Source organism: Leptopilina boulardi, unplaced genomic scaffold (genome assembly GCF_019393585.1).
Source record: "Leptopilina boulardi isolate dan_hultmark-lab unplaced genomic scaffold, ZJU_Lbou_2.1 LbouV2_310, whole genome shotgun sequence".
Lineage (NCBI taxonomy): Eukaryota > Metazoa > Arthropoda > Insecta > Hymenoptera > Figitidae > Leptopilina > Leptopilina boulardi.
This window is the reverse complement of record NW_026137875.1, coordinates 6,319,824-6,344,802: the sequence shown is the minus strand read 5'-3', so window position 1 is coordinate 6,344,802 and position 24,979 is coordinate 6,319,824. Positions and strand designations below refer to the sequence as shown.

General features: G+C 22.7%; 1 protein-coding gene across 1 annotated transcript; it reads right to left on the bottom strand.

Moving 5' to 3' along the window:
* Positions 1 to 1,453: 1,453 nt before the first annotated feature.
* LOC127283558 (huntingtin) lies at positions 1,454 to 24,865 on the bottom strand. Its single transcript, XM_051308514.1, has 14 exons — positions 24,630 to 24,865; positions 23,834 to 24,017; positions 21,855 to 22,133; positions 20,376 to 20,517; positions 19,633 to 20,211; positions 18,545 to 19,140; positions 18,077 to 18,390; positions 10,504 to 15,826; positions 9,647 to 9,852; positions 5,972 to 6,146; positions 5,447 to 5,860; positions 4,272 to 4,432; positions 3,656 to 3,743; positions 1,454 to 2,007 (listed from the first exon to the last, which is right to left on the bottom strand). The coding sequence occupies exons 1-14, from the start codon at positions 24,716 to 24,718 to the stop codon at positions 1,909 to 1,911; spliced, it is 8,649 nt and encodes a 2,882-aa protein (XP_051164471.1). The 5' UTR covers positions 24,719 to 24,865; the 3' UTR covers positions 1,454 to 1,908.
* Between the last annotated feature and the right edge of the window lie 114 nt (positions 24,866 to 24,979).

Here is a 24,979-nt window from a genome sequence, read left to right as displayed (position 1 = left end):
AATTTTAGATGCTTTTAAATTCAAATTATTGAAAATTCAATTAATTTTGAATTCAAATTATTGAGAATAATGAAATTTTATTTGATTTTAAATTTGGAAAATAATTGAATTTCAATTCATTTTGAATTGAAAATTTTAGGAAATAATTGAATTTTAATTGAAATTTTGGATAATAATTTAATTAAAGTTCATTTTTGATTGGATAATTAATTTTGAATAGAAATTTTAGAAAATAGGTAATTGAATTTTATTTAATTTTAAATTGAAAACTTGGTAAATAATTAAATTTTAAATTGAAAATTTTTGATAATTATTGGATTTTTAATTGATTTTGAATTAAAATTTCTGGTAATAATTGAATTTTAGTTTATTTTGAATTGCAATTTTTAAAAAATAATTCAATTTTATTGTGATATTTTTTTTTTAATTATAAACAATTGTTAAATTTCATAAAAATTTTAATTGAAAAAATAATTTTGATATAATTAAATTTGTGATGTATTTCATTAAAATTATTAAAAATAATTAATTTAGTGAAGAATCATTTTAGTTCAAAATTTGTTAAATAATTGAATTGAAGAAGATCTAAAGAAGATCTATATTTTATACTAAAAAAATGAATTTTATTTACATTTTTTTTCAAATGTAAAAAAACATGTCGCATTTTATTAAAAGAAGTCGATAAAAGTCGTATTTTTGAAAAAAGTCGGAAAAAGTCGTATAATCCGAGGCCTGTAGACATATAATTTTCATTATTATCATTTAATATGTAATAATATTCTAATATTATTATTATTGATAATATTAATCTTTAATTTCTTTATAACAAACAATTAAATACTCAATTTGGCGCGCTTGCGCGCGTTTAATTTTGCTAGTATATAATAATAATTAAAAAATATATACCAATAGTTGTAAAATAAAAATACAATTTTTTTTACTTCGAATAAAAATTATAAATACATTTTTTCAATTTATTTTTGTTCTTGTACTATTTCTATTCATATTTCTGTAAATATATTAATGATTTTCCAACTATAATAAATTGATTATTATAGAAATAATGGGATATTAAATAACCCGGTTTTATATTTCGGTTATACTTCAATTTATTTTCCGGAGTCAAGTATATAAAAGCACATTTTTGTTGAGATATTCGCAAACTTACGTTTACACTGCTATTTGCATAGTTTGAAGCTTTCAAACGAATCGCAAACTTAAACCATAAAATGCTTTTTCTAAAAAAAAATGAAAAATAAAAAAAAAATGAAGAAAAATTCCTGTTAGAAAGAGAATAAATTATTTAAATATGAAATATTATATGTTGTATACAGTAGAGCCTTCAACGTGCACGTTTGCATGAATTTCAAATTTTTTCGAATTATTTTAAAAAATAAAATTTATTAAATAAAAAAAAATACATAATATATTGGAAAAAATTTACACAAAAATATAGAATCACTCCGAAAAAATATTTATTTAGAAACATTCTCTGCTTTCATTTTTACTCTCTAATTCTGAATTATGATAAAAATTTTAAAAACTAATTTGAATTAGTAACTGAATTTTTACTATAAATATAATATACATATATTAGTTAAAATCATTATAAAAAAAAAATTATTCACTAACGCATTTGTAAAATACAACTAATTCAGATATAGAAAAAAATTCAGTTACTGATATTTAGTTAAAATTTTTACTAATTCAAATTTTAGAGAGAGTTATATAGACAATAAAGTTTTCTATACATAAATTCTTCAATTTTATATATACAATACATATAAATATACACTCTCGGAAATACTTAACTGGAAATAGAAGCACCATATTTATAAACTCAGTAGTTACATTTTTCTCATCAAATTTATACAGGAGGTAGAATAAATTATTATTCTTATATATGATTCATAGGGATGCTAAAATATCAACAAACGGATTTCCAGGTTCCTTTGCTGCAGCCTCAAATGTTTCCACAAAAGTCTTCTTTTGAGTTTCACTAGTTAACTGCAAATTTTTTTTTTTTTTTTTTTGTAAAAAGCGAAAAATATTTTAATATCTAAAAACTTAAATGAGTACACATAAATTATAAAAATTATAAAAAATTACATTTTTTAATATAAATAAAATGTATAAATTATATTTAATATAATTTTATTTATAATATAAATAAAATTAGTTTTATATATAAATTATATTAAAGTCGTCCATAAATTACGTCACACTTTAAGAGGAAGGGGGGCTCACAATCAGTTAATTTGTGACAAACAGCAGAAAAAAATGTCGCTAATGTACGCAACAGTGTGTGACATGGGGGATCAAAAAAAGGTAAAAAATGTGTGACTTTAAATTTATAGACGACCCCAATTTTTATAAAAAAAATTATATGGAGCATTACACGTGAGATTTTCATTTAAAATTTTTTTCGACTTGAATATTTTCGAAATCATTATGAAAATTTTAAAAAAATACGTTTTCTATTTTTTAATTTGGTAAAATTATAGAGCCCAATAAATTTGATAAAAATTATAAAGATTTCATTATTTTAAATTTAACATTGTCAAAAGCAGAGTACTTTTGAAACCTATTTTTCTCTGGCATACTAATTGATAAAAAATAATTAAAAAAATAATTAAATTAAATAATTAATATCAAATATTATTAATAAGATATTTGGTAAAAAAAAAAGTAAATACAACAAAAGCATCTAAAAAATAGAAATTAAATCTAAAAAAATGACTTTTTGTCAAAACCGAAGTAATCGATTTTTTGAAATTTTTTCAAATCCAGTCTCTGATAAATAAGAAATTTTTTGCCATTTATGTGAAGGTGGTATTTTTTGTAGTTAAAATTCTATTTACAATTTTTAGTACTACTCACTGATTTTCAAACATTTATTTTATAAATATAATCGTTTCCCATATTATCATTAATTTGTTTTTGTATTATTTTCAGATATACATAATGTAAATCTTTGCATCTAGCTTAAGAATTGTAAATATTATTTTAATTCCAAAAAACATCATTTTTGCATAAACATGAATAAGTTCCATATTTAACAGAGACTGAATTAAAAAAAAAAAATTTCAAAAATCGATCACTTCGGTTTTAAGAAAAGTCACTTTTTACACTCAATTTCAATTTTTTTAAACACTTCCGTTTTCCGTATATTAGTTACATTATTTTTAACTATATATTTAAAATATTAACGAAAAATTTGACCAATTTTATATATTTATAATATTATTTTTTAACTATTAGTAGAATAGTGAAAAACGCTTTTTCAAAAATAATTTCAAATTTTTCAAAAATTCAAATTTAATTCATTTCAAATTCAAATTAAAAAAAAAACATTACTTTCATAATTTTTATTAAATAAAGAAATAAAAAATTGCGTATTTTCTTATTTTTCATCAAAATTTTGAAAATAAATTACCCAGTCAAAAAAAAATATTTAATGAAAATCTTACATGCAATGCCGCGTATTTGAGTAAATTTTACAAATTATAAAAAATTATATTCAGTATATAAGTATAAATTTCATATATTTTTATATAAAAAATAAGCTAATTTTATTAATATTAATTATATTTTTTGAAAAATTATGTTAATTATATTTAATTAAAATTATTTATTTTTGTAAAAATTAAAATACCTTGGAATAGAAATCTGATGCAGCAATGCAAAGAAGTTTTTTATCTTCATACTCATATTTGCCTATCCTAGATTGAACGTGTGGAAATCTAGTGAAAAAATAGTTAAGGATCATTTTTACAACATTAAAAAAATATAGAAACATTTATGTATTCCAATTTTTTGAAATTAAAATCATTGAACAGTAATAAAGTGTAAAAAAAAAAATAATATAATACACTATTAAATAAGTAATAATAAACTCGATTATTATAAATATTTATTTTTGATAAAAATAAATATTTTTTGAATCAATTATTTTTTTTCAAAAAAAAAAAATAATAATAATTTTGAAACAAATAATTACTTTTTCAATTAGAAAAATATTTTTAAAGTTAAATAAAAAATAATTACTAAATAATAATATTAAATAACAATAATAATAATAATAATAATAAAAATAAATAAAAAATATATTAATAAATATTTATATAAATAATAAATTTAAGTAGAAGTAATTTAACCAAAAAATAAATTTTTTTGTTGTTTTATTAATATGATGTATAATAAATAAAATTTTCAATTTTTTTTTCTTTTTTGATAAATAAAACGTTAAAAATAATAATGAAAAAGGATACAGAGCCCTCAGCCATGGATTTGTTGAGGTGCTAATGAAAAAACAGGATAAACACCAAGTCGATATTACAACTGGCAAACTTTGTATAAAATTCGGTAAACTGAAAACTACCCAGTCTTGAAGTAAACTTAATTGAGCGCTATTACACGCTCTCTCGCAAACCTGCAAAATAAAAAAACATCTATATAATTAAAAATCAATTTTACAACACGAACAATAAATTGTCCAGTAAATCATTTCATAAAATTATTCACTAAAAAAAATACTCAATTTATTTTTCTTAAAAAAAAAGAGTTTAAAAAAGTCATTAAAAAAAAAATTGATTTAAAAATCCCTCAACTATTGAATTGACAATAAAAATCCAACCTCTGATAAAAAAATTGTAATAAATGAATTTTCATCTTAAAGATATTTCTTGCAATGTTTATTGATTAACAAATTATATATATAAAACATTTTTTTAGATAAAATTTTTTTTTGTAATTGTCCGTGTTAAAACAAATTTGTTTTCTAATTTTTTATCATAAACGTTGTGTGAACTTTTACTAAATATTTCCCACGACATTACTTTAAATTATTAATAATAAAAAATTGATTATTATTCATACTATAGAAGTTTTACTTAATCGAAAAATCATTTAACAGAATTTATTTTTTAAATTTATAATATAAATTCTATGCATTAAAATTCTACCTTCTAAAAATTCATTAAAATGACTCTTTAAATGAAAAATCAAGCAAATAAAAATTCCAACAAAAGAAAATTCGAACAAATAAAAATTCTGTGAAGTGAATTTTCGGTTATATAAAAATTCTGTAATATAGAAAATCGATTTAATGAAAATTCTACAAAATAAAAATTCGGCTCAAAAATAATTATGACAAATGAAAATTCTATAACTAATGATTTTTACAACTTATTATAACTTATTTCGTAAATTTTGATTAGAAAATTTTTTCTTTCGGAAAATGATCTTTTCTGAATATTGTAATTGCGGAAAATTAATTTCGTAAAAATGTCCATGAACGTAATTAATTACAATGTTGATTCTAAGCTCGCAGTCTAGTCATTAAACAAAATGTTAAACATGTAAATGATAATTGTATATAACAATCTTTGGATTCTATGAAATATTCACATTCCCATTAAACCACATGCACTCTATGCAATCTCACCTTAAATACCACAGCAGACATTAATCTCTGATGTGGTTGTTGTGGCGATAGAAACTCTCCTATAACTTTAGTTAAGATTTCCGATGGTGGGAAGAAATCGCTTAAAACGCCGGAAAGTACTGTACAAAGAATTTCAACTTCCATAGGATATCCCTTTTTAACCTTATCAAATATTGCTGATGTTCTTTCAATCGATCTAACTAAAGCTTCCGGCTCTTGATCAGGTAAAGGCTCTTCAATATCAGGCTGATTAAACCTATCAGCCGCTTCTGTATACATGCACGTCAACAGTAACTGCAACGCTGGCAGGGCAACTAGTGCATTACTTTGTTTCAAACGATCGATAGCAATTTTGACAATTTGCTCCGTAACTTTACCAACTACACTTCTTGTTGCAACCAACCTTTCCAAGCCCTATTAAACAAAACAAAGTTTCAATACATATATATACAACTTTCAAGTGTCAAACGTTCAATCAATAAGAGACACTCACACAAATACAAGTGGATTATAAATGTACTATACCTTTAGCAAGGTTTGATGAAGTGTGGTTGAAATATTCTGAGTTGTGACTAGAGTGAGGACAAGTTCTAAGACTGCTGGTGCTTCTGAATCCGCTGGTGTATCATCAGCGTGTTCCAATAGAAAGAAGACAAGGGCCCACATTATTCCTTGATGCGCTTCACTTTGAAGTGGAACTCTGCAAAATTATTATATCCAACATTATTCACGAGAGAATCCATAAAACAAATTTCAATTATTTCATCATTTTTTTTATTATTACATTAAAAAAAAAATTAAAATTTTTAGAGACAAATAAAACAGCATTGAAGTTAATTTTTTAGAATTTTCATTTCATAGAATTCTCATCTATATAGAATATTATTTTTGCAAAATAATAAAATGCTTTGTCTGTCCTTCTGTCCTAATTTGAAGTTGGCCTTTTCTGATTTCACGTGTTTTTTTTTGAATAGTAATCTTATGACGTGTCAAATTTTGACAATTCTTTTTCTCATTTTCGCCAAAGTTGTATAATTGTGTTTCCAAATTTCGGAATAAGTTTCTTTTAAATTCCAAATTCGAAAATTCAATTCACGAAGCTGAAGTACACAACGTTTACCAATGAAATTATTTTTAAAGTTGTATATTGATTCAAAAATTGTCAAAGATTTAAAATTGAGATTTTTGAAATTAATTGAAACTTTAAGTGATTTTTAATTAAAATTATAGATGATTTCACTAAAAATTTATTAGAAAATGCGGACAAAATACAATAATTTGAAAATCATTTTTAATTGAAAAATGATTTCAGATAGTTGAATTTTCAAAGAATATTATTAAAATAGTTAAAAATAATTAAATTTCCTTAGAGTTATAATTGAAATTATTAAATTTCAAAAAAAAAAAATTTTCGATCGAAAATTTTAGAATTAATTACATTTTAGATGCTTTTAAATTTAAATTATTGAAAATTCAATTAATATTGAATTCAAATTTTTGAGAATAATGAAATTTTATTTGATTTTAAATTTGGAAAATAATTGAATTTCAGTTCATTTTGAATTGAAAATTTTGGGAAATAATTGAATTTGAATTGAAATTTTGTATAATAATTTAATTAAAGTTCATTTTTGATTGAAAATTTGAATAATTAATTTTGAATAGAAATTTTAGAAAATAATTGAATATTATTTAATTTTAAATAGAAAACTTGGTAAATAATTAAATTTTAAATTGAAAATTTTTGATAATTATTGGATTTTTAATTGATTTTGAATTAAAATTTCGGGTAATAATTGAATTTTAGTTTATTTTGAATTGTAATTTTTAAAAAATAATTCAATTTTATTGTGATATTTTCTTTTTAATTATAAACAATTGTTAAATTTCATAAAAATTTTAATTGAAAAATAATTTTGATATAATTGAATTTGTGATGTATTTCATTAAAATTATTAAAAATAATTAATTTAGTGAAGAATCATTTTAGTTCAAAATTTGTTAAATAATTGAATTGAAGAAGATCTAAAGAAGATCTACATTTTATACTAAAAAAATGTATTTTATTTACATTTTTTTTCAAATGTAAAAAAAAAGTCGCATTTTATTAAAATAAGTCAATAAAAGTCGTATTTTTGAAAAAAGTCGGAAAAAGTCGTATAATCCGAGGCATGTAAACATATATTTTTCATTATTATCATTTAATATGTAATAATATTCTAATAAATTAAATTATTATTGATAATATTAATCTTTAAATTCTTTATAACAAACAACTACATACTCAATTTGGCGCGCTCGCGCGCGTTTAATTTTGCTAGTTTAAAATTAATTTGTACAAAATTTTAATTTGACAGAATATTTATTTATTCTAAATAAAAATTCAGCAACATTGATAATTAATCAGTTAAATGGAAATTTTGTAAAATGAAAATTCCAACAAACAGGGTTGACACAAAAATATTCTTTTCTTTTTCCATGACTTTTCCCTGATTTTCAGTCAAAATTCAAATTTTTTCGCAGAATAAAAATACTTCAAGATGTTTTCAATAACATGCCTCGGATTGCACGACTTTTTCGACTTTTTTTTTGTTTGTTTTAAATTGAATTATTAAAAAAATATATTAACCTGATTGTTTGAAAAATCAATTATTTTCAATTATTTAAAACAAATTCATTCGAAAATTACATGATTTAAAATATTTTTCAATTGAAAATTCACTAAATTTCAATTATTGTCCAAAGTTTTAAAAAAAAATTTAACCACTTCAAATTGAAAGTTTCAATTAATAATCTCCTGAAATTGAAATATTATTTCTAAAAAATTTTAACTCGAACTCTTCTAAAATACAATTATTTCTAAATTTTCTATCTACAATTCTTTGTTGATTAATTTAATTTTTATAATTTTAATCAAGATTTTCAAAAATTAAATTATTTAAAATATTTTCCAATTCAAAATTCTCCAAAATTTAATTATTTTTTAAAGCTTATAAAATATCTACAGAAATTCCAATTTAGGAAAATTTTAATTAAAAATCTTCTGAAATTCAATTACTTCCAAAATTTTAACTATTACTTTTCCAAAATTCAATTATTTCTCAAATTTTTAACTTCAATTTTTTTTTCAATTAATTATTTCTAATAATTTTAATCAAGTTTTTCAAAAATTCAGTTGAATAAAATATTTTTTAATTATTAATTCTTTAAAATTAAATTTTTTTATACTATATTTTTTAAAAAATTTCAATAATGTAAGTTTATTAAAATTTTAATTCTAAAAAAAAATTTATCAATTAAAATTTATGAAAGTTTCAATTTAATATCTTTTGAAATTTAATTACTTTCAAAAAATTTTTTAACTTGAACTCGTCCAAATTGAATTAGTAATTGAATAATTAATTGAATGTTAATTCAATTGAAAATTTTTTTTTCCAAATTTTTATCTATATAACTCTTTATTTAATTAATTATTTCAACAGGTTTAATCAAATTCTTCAAAAATTTAATTATTTAAATCGTTTTTCAATTAATGTTTATATTTACAACAAAATTATAATTTTTGAAATCTCAAAATATTTAACTTGAAAATTCTCTAAAATTCAATTATTCATTGAAATTTGTAAAAAAAAAAATGTAATTAATTTAAATTTATAAAAGTTTTAATTGAAAATCTCCTGAAAAAGTATTTCTAAAAATTTTTAATCAAACTCTTCTAAATTCAATTATTTTTAAAATTTTAATTAAAAATCTTCTGAAATCCAATTATTTCACAAATTTTCAGTTAAAATTAAAATTTTTTTCAATAATATTTATTAATCAAATTTTTAATTCCCAATAAAAAATTGTTAATAATAATAAAATATTTATCGACTAATTAAATTTATTGAAAATAAAAAAAATTGACTTTTTAGATTTTTCTTGTAATTTAAATCGACTAAAATGACTTTTTTTCAAAAATCAATCCGAGGACTACAATTATAAAAATTTAAGACAATAATTTTTAGAAACAAAAGTTTGAATTGAAAATTTCAAAAATTATAATTTTAGTAGCATTTTATATCATTAAAAAATTTAATGACTAAAATAAATTTTTTAATTTCTATTTTTTTTCATATTTTATAGAATAATTAATTTAAATCTTCAATAATGAAAATAAATTAACATAAATCACATGTCCCTCTCCTTTAAGATGAATACCTTTCAGATTCTTGAACGTCAATATGTTTTTGAATATATTCTATTGCCAATGGATGTACAATACTCTTTGTATCCTCACAATTTGCCAATACAGCACTTTGCAAGAGATATAACATTCCATGCAATGCTGATATTCTCGCAGGTAAGAATCCAGACTTCAGACTTCCATCTAATAAGCGCTTTATCCTTTCTAAGATTTCCATATCCTGGAAAAAATTTTTTTTTTCATTTCTTACAAAATTTATTAAAAATTTTTTTTATATTTTTTTAAATTTACTTATATATATATAATAAAAATGATGTAAAAATAGAATAAATCAAGTGATAAGAAATTATAAAATTGAAATCAAATTAAATTATATAAATTTAAAAACAAAAAAAAATAGATTTTTATTCTCTCGTAACGTAGTATTTTAAAAATAATTTTTGTTTCCAAAACAGTTAAAAATTTCAATTATTTATAACTTTAACAAAAAATCTTTTTTCATTCTAATACCTATTTTCAGAAGTTTATTTTAATTACAGTAGAAGCAAAAAAAAACACAGAACGAAAATAAAAATTTAGTTCCATTCTGTTCCAAATTCTGAAAAATTTTATTTTCATTTTCATTTTGCGTTTTTAAAAACAAAATTGAAATAAGATTCACATTTTCATGAAATTTATTTATAAAATTAAACAAATTTTTTTTTCATCTCCAAGCAAATTTTTTTTTTAATTTGAAAATACAAATTGTATTTGAATGAATAAATTTTGTTTCTTTAATTTGGAAAAAACAAATTTTATAGAAATTTTTTTTTTTTTTTTCAAAACTTTCTAAAATATCAAACTCACAACATTAATTAATGAAGAAACTTACCAAAGGCGTCAAAACAGCAGCGGCCTTACAGACAGCGATGACTAGATATTGATGTAATATTTCATCTTCAATTGGATGCTTCTTCAACAATTCAAAACATGAATCCAACATCCATTTATATTGCCCTCGTTCAACAAATAATTCCGAAATTGCAAGTATCGATTGAACAACTTCCTTGAGAAGACGTAATGGAATTTTCACTTGTGGACTTATCCACGATGTATATAATTCCAATAGAAATCTCAAACACGAATCAATATCAAGTGAGGACGAAACTAATGCATCATTTCGACGATTTTTCAATAAAAGAACCGATGTACTCAATTTATCCTCATGCAAATAGCACAATGACCATAAATAAGCCACCGATAATTGACTGTAACCAATGGAATTATCCATATTTGTCACACGTTCAATATTTCCACGACAAAATATATTATCCAAAGAAAGACCAAAGCGAGTATTTTTAAAATCATTCATACATTCATATTTCCAACAAAGTAAATCCTGTACGAAAAATAATTTTTGTGAACTTATTTTATAAAGTGCCAATTGTGGATCACGTGAATGATGAATGGGACGGCTATTACCCGGATTACCCGGACATGGTAATAATAATGTTTGCATTAATAATCTCGTGATTCCTTGTACCGCTAAACTTGTCACTTGACATAATTCAATTAAATCCTCCTGTGGAATATCATCATTTTGTAAAATATTCACAACACTCAAAAATGCCATCCAAATTTCTTCGAATTGTAATCGCGATGACCAACCCAATAGTGTCACACGAAATATAAATTGTTCAAGAATATCAATTTCATGAAATAAATCCGATTCAGATGATAATAATGGAAATTCACATTTTGTTAAACCAGTTCCCGTCATTTGCCATCCATTTTTCCAAACTAACGGCGGCGTTAATACAAAAGAATTCACTAACGATAATCGACTAATACTAATAATGAGACTTTCAATGGGTTCCAATAAAAAATCAGGAATGATTTGCGAGCAGTCTTTTAATTTACATTTCTCCAACCAAGCTACCAATGTAGCCATACGTAAACATGCTTGGGCAAAATTTTTTGTTTCCTCATTATCAAGAGCCGGTTCCAATCCACATTTATCAATAATTGGTAACATATTTTTTGATTTATAAAAATGTTCAACAATTCTCATCAACGCTATTGTCATTGAACAAATTCTCTGACAATGTACATCTTTATTCATAATTTTACTCAAATTGGAATTTTTCATTATCTCCTTTGCACAATTTAAACACATAACAATTTCCGATGGTTTCAATTTTTTCTTTCCACTTTCATGATTTTCAATAATCCAATGACACGTCTCCAAACATAATGTGGCAAATTTACACAAATCATCCTCATATTTATCATCAATAAATGCTAAATTAAATTTCACTAATTTCGATAAAGTTTCAAGATAAATAACTATTCCTGGAATAACAGAAAAAAGTACATGTCGATAAAATTTATCCTCCATTAATTCATTAAATTTACCAATATATTTCATTGAATCTTGTTCTTGTGGATTAAAAATAAAATAAGGTCTCGGAATTAAATCATTTAGATTTTTCACATTCTCCAATAAACATTGTTTACTAGCCAAGTAAAGTGGACTTTCTTTAAAATCAAAATTCTTCTCCAAAGCATTAAATTCCATATCCTGACATAATTTCACCGTTAATCTCACACCCATTATTATACATTCCTTAAGAATTTTAATATTAAATTCCTTAGTGGAAAAAATATTGACACATTCCTCATAGTTGAGATTACTTAATAATTGCGCTGATTCACAATAACCGCTATTTAAATAACAACAATGAATTTTCACCTGTGACAAAAACCAATTGCGATCAATTTCAATTGTTTTTATAATCAATGGATTTAAAGTACGACATTGATCAATTAATAATGGTGATAAATCATAATATTGATCACCAAGTTTATTTAATAAACTCACAAGACCACTATATTTTTTTGTTAATTTTTCATTTTTTAAAATATCCATAATTCTAATAAATTCAATTTTAGGCAATTGTTCCATAACATCGTCTAAATTTAATGTCAATAAAATTTCCACTCTTCGACTCAATATATTGGCTGCAATTCGTGAGAGTGCCAAATATTTTGTTGTCAATAAACGTGGAATAAGGGCAATAATCACAGCACCACTTTGTGAATGATGAGCACCTTCAATGCACATCAATAAACGTTTAACAAAACATGGTCGCGTAAGATCTAAACATTTTGTTGCTATTGCCTGAATTAGTAAACCACTAGCTGATGAATTTCTATGAACTGCAACTGCAACAAGTTCACGAACAGGTGGTTCACTAGCCAAATGAATTGTCTCCTCGATATGATTCACCAATAGCCATGTTAATGGTTCAGCGTCATTTAAATTTTCACCAACATAATCACAAAATAATATTGTCCCACCACGTTGAACAATATTTCTATTAATCATCAACGAACTCTTCGATTTTATTCCCAAAACATCAGACCAAAAATTCATTTCACTATAACTTAATAGCGTCATTAAATAAGCCCACTGACATGTCAAAATTGGCCAATAATTACCAATATCCAACATTAATTTATTTAAATCATTGACAAAAATTCTCTCATCCTCTGAAATATTACGTCCCACAATCATTTGCATCGTAGCATTGGCAACTTTACAATGACTACCCGATTCAAACATATGAATACAAAGTTGCAAAAATAATGCCGTTTGATGAACAAAATATTCATTCACCATTTGATTACATCTAAATGTGGAAATTTTCAAATCCCTCAATTTCCCTCCAATTAATTTAATAACACGAAATATAAAACGTGACAATATTCTTTCGGGTTGCATTTCCATTAATTGTGTACCAAGTGCATTTAATGGATCACGTGATTTTTGCATTGCCTCTGGCAATAGAACAACATCAGATAAATCATTAATCGTTGGACTTAAATCCGACAATCTTGCCAACATTGCCTCCTCCTTGGCATTGGAAATTAAACACAATAGAATAATATTCACCATACCAAGCCATCGTTCAAATTTCATTAATTTATCACAAGATAATGGTGGATTTGTCAATAATACCTTTAATAATGGATCAACGGGACGAAATACAGTTGGCGATACAGCGGCACAAAGTTTCACCATTGCCGCATGCGATTCTTTTGTTTCAATTCTCAATTTTCCACACGCCAACATTGGCAACAATGTCTCCATTACTGATCTTGACCAACGTCTCCATTTTTCCTCACCATTACCATCGTTATTACAACGAGATTCAATTAAACACAAACTAATCAATTCAATAATTTCACGATATTCAACTAATTTCAATAGCATTGACATTAAAACTTCCCTTGTTGTTTCCAATTCTTTCTGTTCTGTTAAATTTGTACTTGAATTACGCGCGAGAAATATATCCTCAACAACAGGTATAAGCGCTGGTATACAATGTGTCAATGGTAATTGTCCACTTGCCATTAAACCATCGCACAATTGAATTATTTTTGGTATACCAATAATATTTTTTGAATGATATTTTTCATACGAGAGACGTACCAAAAATTCAAAAATACGTGGTAACAATATTTCCGTCTCCTTTATTTGACCCTCTTCAATGAATTCAAATTGTTTTATAACAAAATCAATGAAAATTTGATCCGAATCCAACATACAATAGTTTATATGAAGCTGTACCAATTGACTGAGAAGCATTAACACTTGACATTGCAATTGTATTGAACTTGTTATTGTATATTGTTTCAATGATTTAATAACCATTGGTTCAAATAAACGAATATATGATGCAACCGATGTTTTTTTATCCAATGATTTTGTTAAATTTTTAAATACAGATGTAATTTTACGATCACTACGTCTACGCATTAGACCAATAAAACCAGTATCTGGTTCATTACCACCTCGGCAATTGTTACCAATTAATTTTATTGTTTCAGCAAGTTGTCGCGATGGTTTTTGAAAACATTGATTATAAAAACCACGATCCTCATCGCGATAATGTTGATTATTTCTCTTTTTATCTAAATCAATCCATTGGGCACAAAGATTTGTACCAAAGAGACATTTTAATAATTGTTGTACACATTGAACTGATTTTGTCGATGATAATATCATTGTTGTTTGTAAATAATGTAAAATTTCCTCAGCAATACGACCAGCTTCAATGAGTGTTGCCATTTCTAAAAGTTGTGAAAGTACCTGCAATGTTGCATTTAATAATGATAGATACATTTCACTAGCCTCGGATATTAATGTGACATTATAATTTCCATGTGCTGTTCGCAGAATTTCATATAATTTCATATAATGTGTGATATTGTGAAAAACACCCATTTGCTCTTTACCTAAACGTAATATGGGAAATTTGTCAATTTTCTCCTTTGATTTATCAATATTTATGAGTTTTTTTTTTGGTGACAATGATTGTGCACCTGGCAATGATGAAAGTGCTGATTTACTAATTGGTTGCAACAATTGAATATCATCGATAACATGAACAAAAACATTTAAAAGTCTCATTACATGATTTAACAATAATTCCAAATGTTGATACATTTGTTTATCTTTATAAAATCCCCATAATTTTGATGAATCGGTTTCATTTTTATTTAGTGGATCAATGGGTTTTAAATTTGATACTGCCATTCCTGATGCTAAATTACCAGCGAGTAATAATATATTTCTATGAAGTGCAAGATCTAAACTCACTGGCAATGAGGATAACATTGTTATTGATAGTGATAATAAACTATTTCCACTTGATATTATCATGTCATTGGATAAATTAATTTCTTTATGATCCGATTTATTTGATGAAAATGCTGAAGAAGAAGAAGAAGAGGATGAGGATGATGATGATGATTTTTTATGTGTCTTCTTTGATGGATTTTTTGATAAAATACAATCCCAAGCTCTTGAGTATACTGTTGTGAAATATGTCTCGCTTAATAGACTGAGAGTTTCAAAAATACCAAATGTTAAATGTTTTGATTGAAATGGATTGAGTTGATCGATGAGAAAATTCACTATTCGCGATAGAGTGTCATCGATTTTTTCTGAATAATGCATTTCTTTTGGCGCGCATAGCGATACGAAAGGCTTGATCAAGCTATTCATTAAGAGTTTATGCTCGACGAAGCATGTTGATAATTCCAAAGATTCGGAAATTACTGTCGATAAATACTGATCTGTGTGCAGTGATGCTTTCCTCGTCACTGCATCTTCTTGTGGTTGTTGATAATATAATAATGGAATTATTCTGTAAATAATTAAAAAAAAGAAATTTAATATTTTTAATTACAAATAAATAAATATTATTTTATGGAACTTTCCTAAATAAAAAATATACTAATAAAATATACCAACATTTTTTTTTTGTATTTAATAGAGGTTAAAAAAAATTTTTAAGCTTTGTTAATTTATTATATTAATAATGTCTTCTAATAACTGAATTGACAATATAAACATTTTTATATACAAGATAAAAAGTTGGTTCATATCCAATAGTTGAAGAATTAATTTAAATTCTCCAAAAAAAGAAGGAGAATTTAAAAGAAAAATTGGAAAAGAATAAAAACACGAGAATTTTAGAAAATGGAAATAAAAAATTTCAAGGAAGTACAAAAAAAGAAAAGTTGAAGAAAAAAGTTTTAAAAAAATCAAGAATTTTTAAAATTCCAAAAGAAAAAGAAGAAATTGAAAAAAAATAAAAACACGAGAATTTGAAGGAAAAATTCGAAAAAATAGAAACATGAGAATTTTAAAAAAATGAAAATAAAGAAATTTAAGATTCAAAAATTTTTAAAATTCCAAAATAAAAAGAAAATTTTACGGGATAAATGAAGAATTTTTAATTAATTTTTAAAAATAAATAAATAAATTTAAAAAATTTTTTAAAAAAAAGTAGAAATACAGGCGAAAAATAATTTCAAAAGACAAAAAATTTAGATGATAAAAGGAAAACGAAAATTTAAGGAAAAAATTGTTGAAAAAGAGAAATTGAATAAAAAATCTACAATTTTATAAAATTTATCCAAACAAAAGTTTTGGAGAAAAATGTAAGAAAATAAAAAAAGTCAATGATTTTGAAATAAAAATGGAGAATTAAAAAAATTTTAAATGACAGAAGATTATGAAAAATAAAATAGTAAATGAATTAAAACACGAGAATTTTAGAAAATGAGAAGAAAAAAATTGAAAAAATCGAGAATTTTAAAAATTTTGAAAGAAAAAGGAGAAAGTGTAAAGGAAAAAAAACCCCGAGAATTCGAAGGAAAAATTCGAAAAAAAATATAAACACTAGAATTTAAAAAAATTGAAATTAAGAAATTTCAGGAAAAAACACAAAAAAATTTAGAATTTTAAAAATTCCGAAAGAAAAAAGAGAATTTACTGGAAAAATGAAGAATTTTTAGTTAATTTGTAAAAATAAATAAATTTTATAAATTTCAAAAAAGTAGAATTATAAGCAAAAAAATTGTTACAAAAGACACAAAATTTAGACGATGAAAACAAAAAAGAAAATTTAAGAAAAAGCTGTTGAAAAGGAGAAATTTAATAAAAAATCTACAATTTTATAAAATTTATCAAAACAAAAATTTTAGAAAAATTGAAAAGAAATAAAAAAAAGACGATGATTTTGAAAGAAATTTCAAAAGACAGATTAATTTGAAAAAAAAATAGTAATAAAGAATTAAAACACGAAAATTTTAGAAAATGAAAAGAAAATAAAATAATTTAAGGAAATATAATGTTATTTTGAATTATTTTGTAAGAATAAATAAATAAATTTTAGTAATTCCAAAAAAAACAAATAGAATTTAACGCAAACAATTTTTTAATTTTTTAAATAAAAATTTTAATAATTCTGACATGAAAAGGAAAATTTTTTGAAAACATTGTATATGTATTTTTATATAATAAATAAATTTTGTATATAAATAAATAAAATAAAATATACATTTTTTTGTTCAGAATCTCCCAACTTAAAAGAGAAATTGAAAATTTAGAAAAAAAATTTCCAGTATTAAAATTTCTTACTAAAAAAAATTTATTTTTTCCAAAAGAAATAAATTTACTTTATTTGCATTTTCTTCACGATGCTGAATTTCACATTGTTTATAACTAAAGATTAAAAAATATATATTTTTTTTTGAAAGAGAAAATTATAAAATATTTTAGCTAAAAAATTGTTTTCTATAATTTGTATATTAATAAACATTGAAAGAAATATGTTTTGAGACAAAAATTAACAGAATTTAAAAATTTTTGATTTTCTATAAAAATATAAAAAAAAAAATATTTCTTTAAAAATCGTTAATCAAAAACGTTGTAAATTTTAGGTTCGTGTTTTTTCCAAAATTTGTTTTTTATTTAGATAAAACATAAAATATTTTTAATTTTTGAAAATAATTGTTATTATCAAAAATAAATTCAAATTTCTTTTGAAAATTCAATAACTAAAAAATTTGTATAAGATTTAATAATTAATTGTTTTTTTTTAACTCACTTGGTAATAGCAGTGCTAACAGCCGATCGAACTCGTTGATCCTGATCACCTAGCAATTGAGTAAAAACAGAAATTACATTTTCTTGAAATTGAGTACTATTTGTTGCGTGTTCTATGGTAATATAGGGCAGTTCACTTAAAATTTCAGCTAATTTTACTCTAACTAGAAAATAGGGATTATTTACAATTTGCGGAAGCAAATTTAATATCACTATTGCCCGTTGATTTTCCACTGATTCTAAAAGATCAGTCAAACAAATTTTCAGAGCAATTAAAGTCTGTCGACATGTTACTGCCGATTCATCCTCCAGTCCCTTAAAAATTCAAATAATTCACAAATTAAAAAAACAATTGTAATAAATACAAAATTTTTGAAATCTCACACTTTTTTTAAAACAAAAAATTAAAAAATTAAAATTACTTTTTTAGATGAAAATTAAATTAAAATTAAAAAATTATTATTATTACCTTCAATAATAAATTGATCAACTCTGCCAAAAAATCCGGCCTTTTGTTATTAATTTCAAAATTTGTTACTTCCGTATTTTGAAATGTGCCACAATTTTCGGATAATATTGCTTTTAAAAAGAAGCCAATAATCATTGATACATTTCCTCTCAATTGGGGATCGGAATGTTTTGCAAATAGTAAAATATCGGCAATTGTTTGTTGATATTCATCCGTCGGTGTTCTGGCAACCGTTGAAAATAATAAACTTGGATATATCCTTAAAATATGTGCAATGCATGTAAGTGCAAGGGATTTAACGCTCACACGAAATACTTTATCGGGTATTAACTGACCGACTTTATTTGTCAATAGAAATGTTGATATTAAATAACGACAACAATATTTCAATGGCACATCAGCTTGTGTAAGTCTACCAATATCAAATTCAGGAAGTGAAACATTCACCAAACTTCTTTGCGGTGAATCAATCGATGTCATTGTATCGTCCAAAAATTCCTCTTCCCTCGAATGCTGACTCAATACACTTGAATCATAAATTTTCTCCGATTTTTCAATTTCACTTCCAAAATCACTTCCATCATCCAATTCGTCATCTATGAGAAATTTATATCTTTTTTTTTTCAATGTAAATAAATAAAATTTTAGAAAAGAATTTTTTTTCTTTCAAAAATATTATATTACAAATCAAATTTATTTTTGACAATTATTTAATAAAATTTGCAGGGTTGCAATAATTGAAATCATGATTTAAATTCTATTTTGTATATTCTAAGTTTTAAAATTCATCAATCTATTTTGACAAAAACTCTATAATGAACATTCAATCAAAAGTTATTTACCTTTTAAAATTTAAAAAAAAAAAAATCTTTTTAAAATAATTTTTTTGATCAATTCAAATCTTCAGTGATTTTTTGTCCCAATTAATAATAAATTTTTAAGAAATTATAATTTTTGATCAAATAAACAATGCAAAACACTATTTCTTTAAAAATCGTTCATCATAAATATTGTAAACTTTAGCATTCTATGGATTTATGAATAAATAATTTTAAATTATTATGATTGAAAAAAAAAAATTAACATACTTCCAATTGTTCCAATTTTCAAATTATTATAATCGTCCAATATTTTCGTTGATGTTTCAAGACAATCATTGGGAACTTGTTTTGGTGATCTATGAACAACGGGCAATGAATTTTCCGATTCAGCAATCCATTTTTGTACTTTTGGCGTAATATCTGACATTTCGGATAAATCTAAATCTAATAAATTTAAAGGAACATCAGATGTTCCTCCCGATACTGTTGTGGTGGAGAGACTCATATGTCCCAATGATAGTCTTCCTGTATTTTCAGTGAGAAAAATTCGACTATGTCCAATGCCATCGGATGATAATAAAATTGACACAAAATCCTTTTGAGGCGATTGAAAAAGTTTAATAAGTGTCTCCAATGCGGAATTAATGACATTATGATTTGAATGCCATTTTGTGTAATGTAAACATAATTCATAAATTTGTAGAAAATTTTCCAATCTATGCGCATTTTCAGATTCAGTTTCCAATGGTTCATTCATATGTGGTAACATTAATTGAAAACAATTGAAAATACCAAGAACTGTTGTCATACATTCTTTATCGGTTTCAATCACTCTTACCGCTGTTTCTAATAAATTGGGAAAAATTCAATTATTTTTAAATAAAATTAACTAAAAAATTATTAAATTACTTTTTAGTAGCGGTAATTGTTGAAATTAAAATTTTTCAATTATTCTTTTAGTTAACTAAGAAAAATTATAAAATTTTTAATTTATATTATTTATTTTATACCTATAAGATTATCCATGACGTAACTTAAAAAATTTTGTGGTTTACGACAATTCAAACAAGTTGTTACTATCATATTGGCAGCGGATCTTCTTAATGTGGATTCAGTTGATGAAACATTGGGAAAAAATGCTTTTAACAAAATCTGCAAAAAATTTTCGATAAAAATTGATATAAATACGTTCTAAGTTTGCGATGAGAAATAATATTTATATCTTTATATTTAGTTGAATTATGTTTTTTCTTTTTTAAATTAATTATATTTCTAATTTGTTTCTATACTTTTTGTATTTAAGTGTAACCCACTAATGGATCAAGAGAACCGCAGGTTTACCATTGTAATAAATAAATAAATAAATTTTAATGTTTCTGGGTTAAAAGTTGTTTGTTAAATTTGAATTATTTTGAATAATTTATTATTCAAGATTTTGAAAATTGTTGTAGGAATTTCTTTTTCTTCTGGTCTTGCAAAATTATTTATTTCTAATTACGCGTAAGAAGCATTTCTGTGCTTGAAAATGTTTTTTTTTATTCCAATCCTAATTACATACTATTCTTTCAAAAAAAATTTCACAGCACAAATTGTCACAATAATTTTTTTTTTCGAAAAAATAAAAGTGGCTAACTATTATTTGATTTTTAATAAAATTTAATTCTTTTCAGAAAATTGAATATATTTAATTGTTAAAGGTAACTTTGTTCTTTATTTTTTATTTGTAAGATTGATTAAAATTTTTTTTTTTGAAAGTCTAGAATTAAACAATTTTTTATGTATAAATGAAAACTTTAATATTTTAAGGGAAATGATTTTTGTATATTTTTTTTAATGAAAACTTTTACTGAAGTGTAAAAAGAAAAGTTCACATAACTGAAAAGTTGTTGAAAATGAATAAAAATTACACCTGTAATAATTAAAAGGAGAAAAGAAGAGAATTTAATCGTAGATTAAATCTAATTATGTGACTATGAAAACAAAAACTGCAATAATTCAGCTAATTTTTAACGAATCCTATTTCCAAAAAAATCTCATTCGACGCATAATTACTATTTAAAAGTGTAAACAGAAAAAAAATTATTCTAAATGAAATTGTGACTGAAAATTAGTGTTTAAGTTGAAAAATTGCTTAAAAATTTATAATTTTTGAACTTTTTTTCCAATTTTTCTGATCTTATTTTTAATTATAACAAAAAACACTTGTTGAGAGTTAAAAAGCTCTTTTCTTCAGCTTTAAAATGAACAAAAACTACAAAAAAAAACGGTTTTTTTGCTCTAAAATTAAATTTTAAATTCCTTAATATAGTTAAAAATGTGGATGTATTCTCCTGTTAATTAATGAATTAACAATATATAAAATAAAATAATTAATTTATAATCAAACTCATCAAATTTTTTATCTTGTTATAATTTTGGTTTTCTTAATTCAGCTTTTTTATTTGCATTAAAAAAGTAGTGAAAAAAGCAGTGAATTTTTTTTCTGATACCTTAACATCTTTGTCGGTCATAAATGGTCCCAAGGATTTCAAAATTAATGGCAATGACTGAGCCAATGTTTCAATGACAGATTCCTCTTTTCGTTTTATAATGTTAACAATGCAAGGAATTAAATTTGAAACATATGCTTTTCCCCTTGCTGCTCGAATCATATGACTGAGTAATCCAAAACGCCATAATGCAGCCCTTAAACTTCGTGCTGATCTATTTCTTTTTATTTCTTGATATAATTCAATTTGTACTTTTACGATATGCGTATCAGCCATCGCCTAAAATCAAATTCTATAGATAATAATTTTGTTCTTTTTTTTAAGTTAGAAAGTAATAATAAATCTCTAAACTACTGATAAATATATATATTTTTAGAAATAATTAAATTTCAAAAGATTTTGTTAAATTTCAGGAAGTAATTAAATTTTAAAGAATTGAAAATAATTTATCAAATAATTTTAGATAACATTTTTTAAAAGTAATTGAGTTTTCAAAGATTTACAATTCAGATTTTTGAAATTAATTGAACTTCAAGTGATTTTTAATTAAAATTTTTTGGTGATTTCTGTTGCTGAAGAATTTATTAAAAATTAAACCCAAAAATTGAACTTTAAAATTTTTTAATTGAAAAATTCTTTCAGATTATTGAATTCTTGAAAATTATATAAATCATTTAAAATAATTAAATTTTGGAAGAATTATAGTTGAAATTTTAAGAAATAATTAAATTTTAGAAGGTTTTAAATTGAAATTTTTGAAAATAATTGAATTCAAGTGATTTTTAATTGAAAATTTTTTTTCACATAATTGAATTTTCGAAGAATATTTTTAAAATCATTTAAAATAATTCAATTTTGGAAGAATTACAGTTGAAATTTTAAGAAAAAATTAAATTTTAGAAGGTTTTAAATTGAAATTTTTGAAAATAATTGAATTCAAGTGATTTTGAATTGAAATTTTTTTCAGATAATTGAATTTTCGAAGAATATTTTAAAAATAATTTAAAATAATTGAAATTTTTGAAGAATTACAGTTGAAATTTTAAGAAATAATTAAATTTTAGAAGGTTTTAAATTGAAATTTTTAAAAATAATTGAATTCAAGTGATTTTTAATTGAAAATTTTTTTTCACATAATTGAATTTTCGAAGAATATTTTTAAAATAATTTAAAATAATTGAAATTTTTGAAGAATTACAGTTGAAATTTTAAGAAATAATTAAATTTTAGAAGGTTTTAAATTGAAATTTTTGAAAATAATTGAATTCAAGTGATTTTGAATTGAAATTTTTTTTCAGATAATTGAATTTTCGAAGAATATTTTAAAAATCATTTAAAATAATTGAATTTTGGAAGAATTATAATTGAAATTATTAAATTTCAAAAAGTTTTAGATGGAAAATTTTAAAAATAATTAAATTTTAAAAGGTTTGAAATTGAAATTTTTGATAATTTTATTTGATTTTTTTTTTAAATTATAAACAATTATTTAATTTCATAAAATTTTAAATTCAAAAATAATTTAACATAATTGAATTTGTAAAGAATTTCATTAAAATTATTAAAAATAATTAATTTAGAGAAAAATATTAGTTAAAAATTTGTTAAATAATTGAAATATTTCTTTGATATTAAAAATTCTCTCATAATTTGAAACTTAAATTGATTAATCTTTAAATAGATTGAAATTTTGTTAATTTTAAGTTTCAATCGATTGAAATTTGCATTTGAAAAAAAATTTTAATTAATAAATTTCTGTTGACCAATAAAAATTAGAATTAATTGAAAATTAGAATATTTTGAAATTTAAATTAAAGTTAAGAATTAATTTAAAGTTTGATCGAATACAATTTTAATCAAAAAATTCTTCAACTAATTTAAATATTGATTTATTGAAATTTGTCCTTAATAATTTTTAAATAGATAAAAAATTGAAGAATTTTAATTTATCTCTATAAACTAATAAATTATTTTCATACCCTAATAATTTTGTTGAGACATTCATCTGCCACAGTTTGAACGTCAGAATCATTATCATCGCAATATGATAAAAGTGTTTCGATTGCAAGACTGAGAACATGAGTGAATTTTGGAACAACTTTAATTGTCGATACACAAACTCCATCAGCAACAGTTATGCAATTTGATATTTTCTCCTTTTTTCTATAAAAACAAAATAGTTAATTAATTAGATAAATTAGTTCATTTAAAATTGCAGACAGAAAAAATTCAAAAAAATTAATAAAAAAAAAACAACAAAATAACAATAGAAGATTAAAAATAAATTGTGAAAACAATAAATTAAATTCAATAATTTTAGTTTGAATATTTGTAATTTTAAACATATTTCCCAAAAAAAAAGATAAAATTAACAAAAGTAATTTTTATTAATAATGAAAATAACAATTGAAAAAGTATACACAAGTGTCACATTACAATTTAATTACCATATAAATATAAAAATACATTATTCATATTATTTTGTTAAAAAATGTCGTTTTATCTCAAATAACTGAAATTACTTTTTTTTATTAGAACGTGACATTTTTTTCCCTGCTTTTCAAAATAACAATAATAATCTCCCCTTTGGTTAGAAAAATTCATAATTTTGTTTATATCATTTAAATATAGAATTTCATTTACTTAAAAATTTATTCACAAAAAAAATACTCCAAATTAATTTATAAAACTCATTAATTATCAATAAAATTATTAATTTTTAAAAATAAAATAAAAATACATGAGAAATTTAATCAAAACAATTATTCAAAATACCTGGCACCAAAATCCAAATCAGCTGATTCTTGTTCTTGAAAATTTTTTAAATTCTCCACTGCTTTTATTATTACATTTAATGTTGTCATTTTTGTGAAAGTTTCATTTACAAGCGAATTAAATAAATTTTATTCATTTTTTCCACTTTATTGGCACATTAGCCTTATTAATAATTGAATGCTTTCTAAAAATTTAACACCATGCATGAAGGTCGAATGATGTTGACAACGCGTCAACGCGACATTATTGACAGATTGACATTTTTTTTTTTGACAGCTGTCAGTATGTAAACAAAGACAGAGATGGCGCCAGTGTTCAGCGCGCGCGTACTTGAAATTGACAAAATCAAT

Bases quoted from the DNA above. Each gene is read 5' to 3' on its own strand.
- LOC127283558 (XM_051308514.1), bottom strand. From the start codon at position 24,718: ATGACAACATTAAATGTAATAATAAAAGCAGTGGAGAATTTAAAAAAT. The intron at 19,141-19,632 runs GTATGTTAATTT...AATTTCTCATAG, and splicing joins GAAAATTGGAACAATTGGAA to ATGACGAATTGGATGATGGA. The intron at 2,008-3,655 runs GTATTTTAATTT...AAAAATTTGCAG, and splicing joins CATCAGATTTCTATTCCAAG to TTAACTAGTGAAACTCAAAA.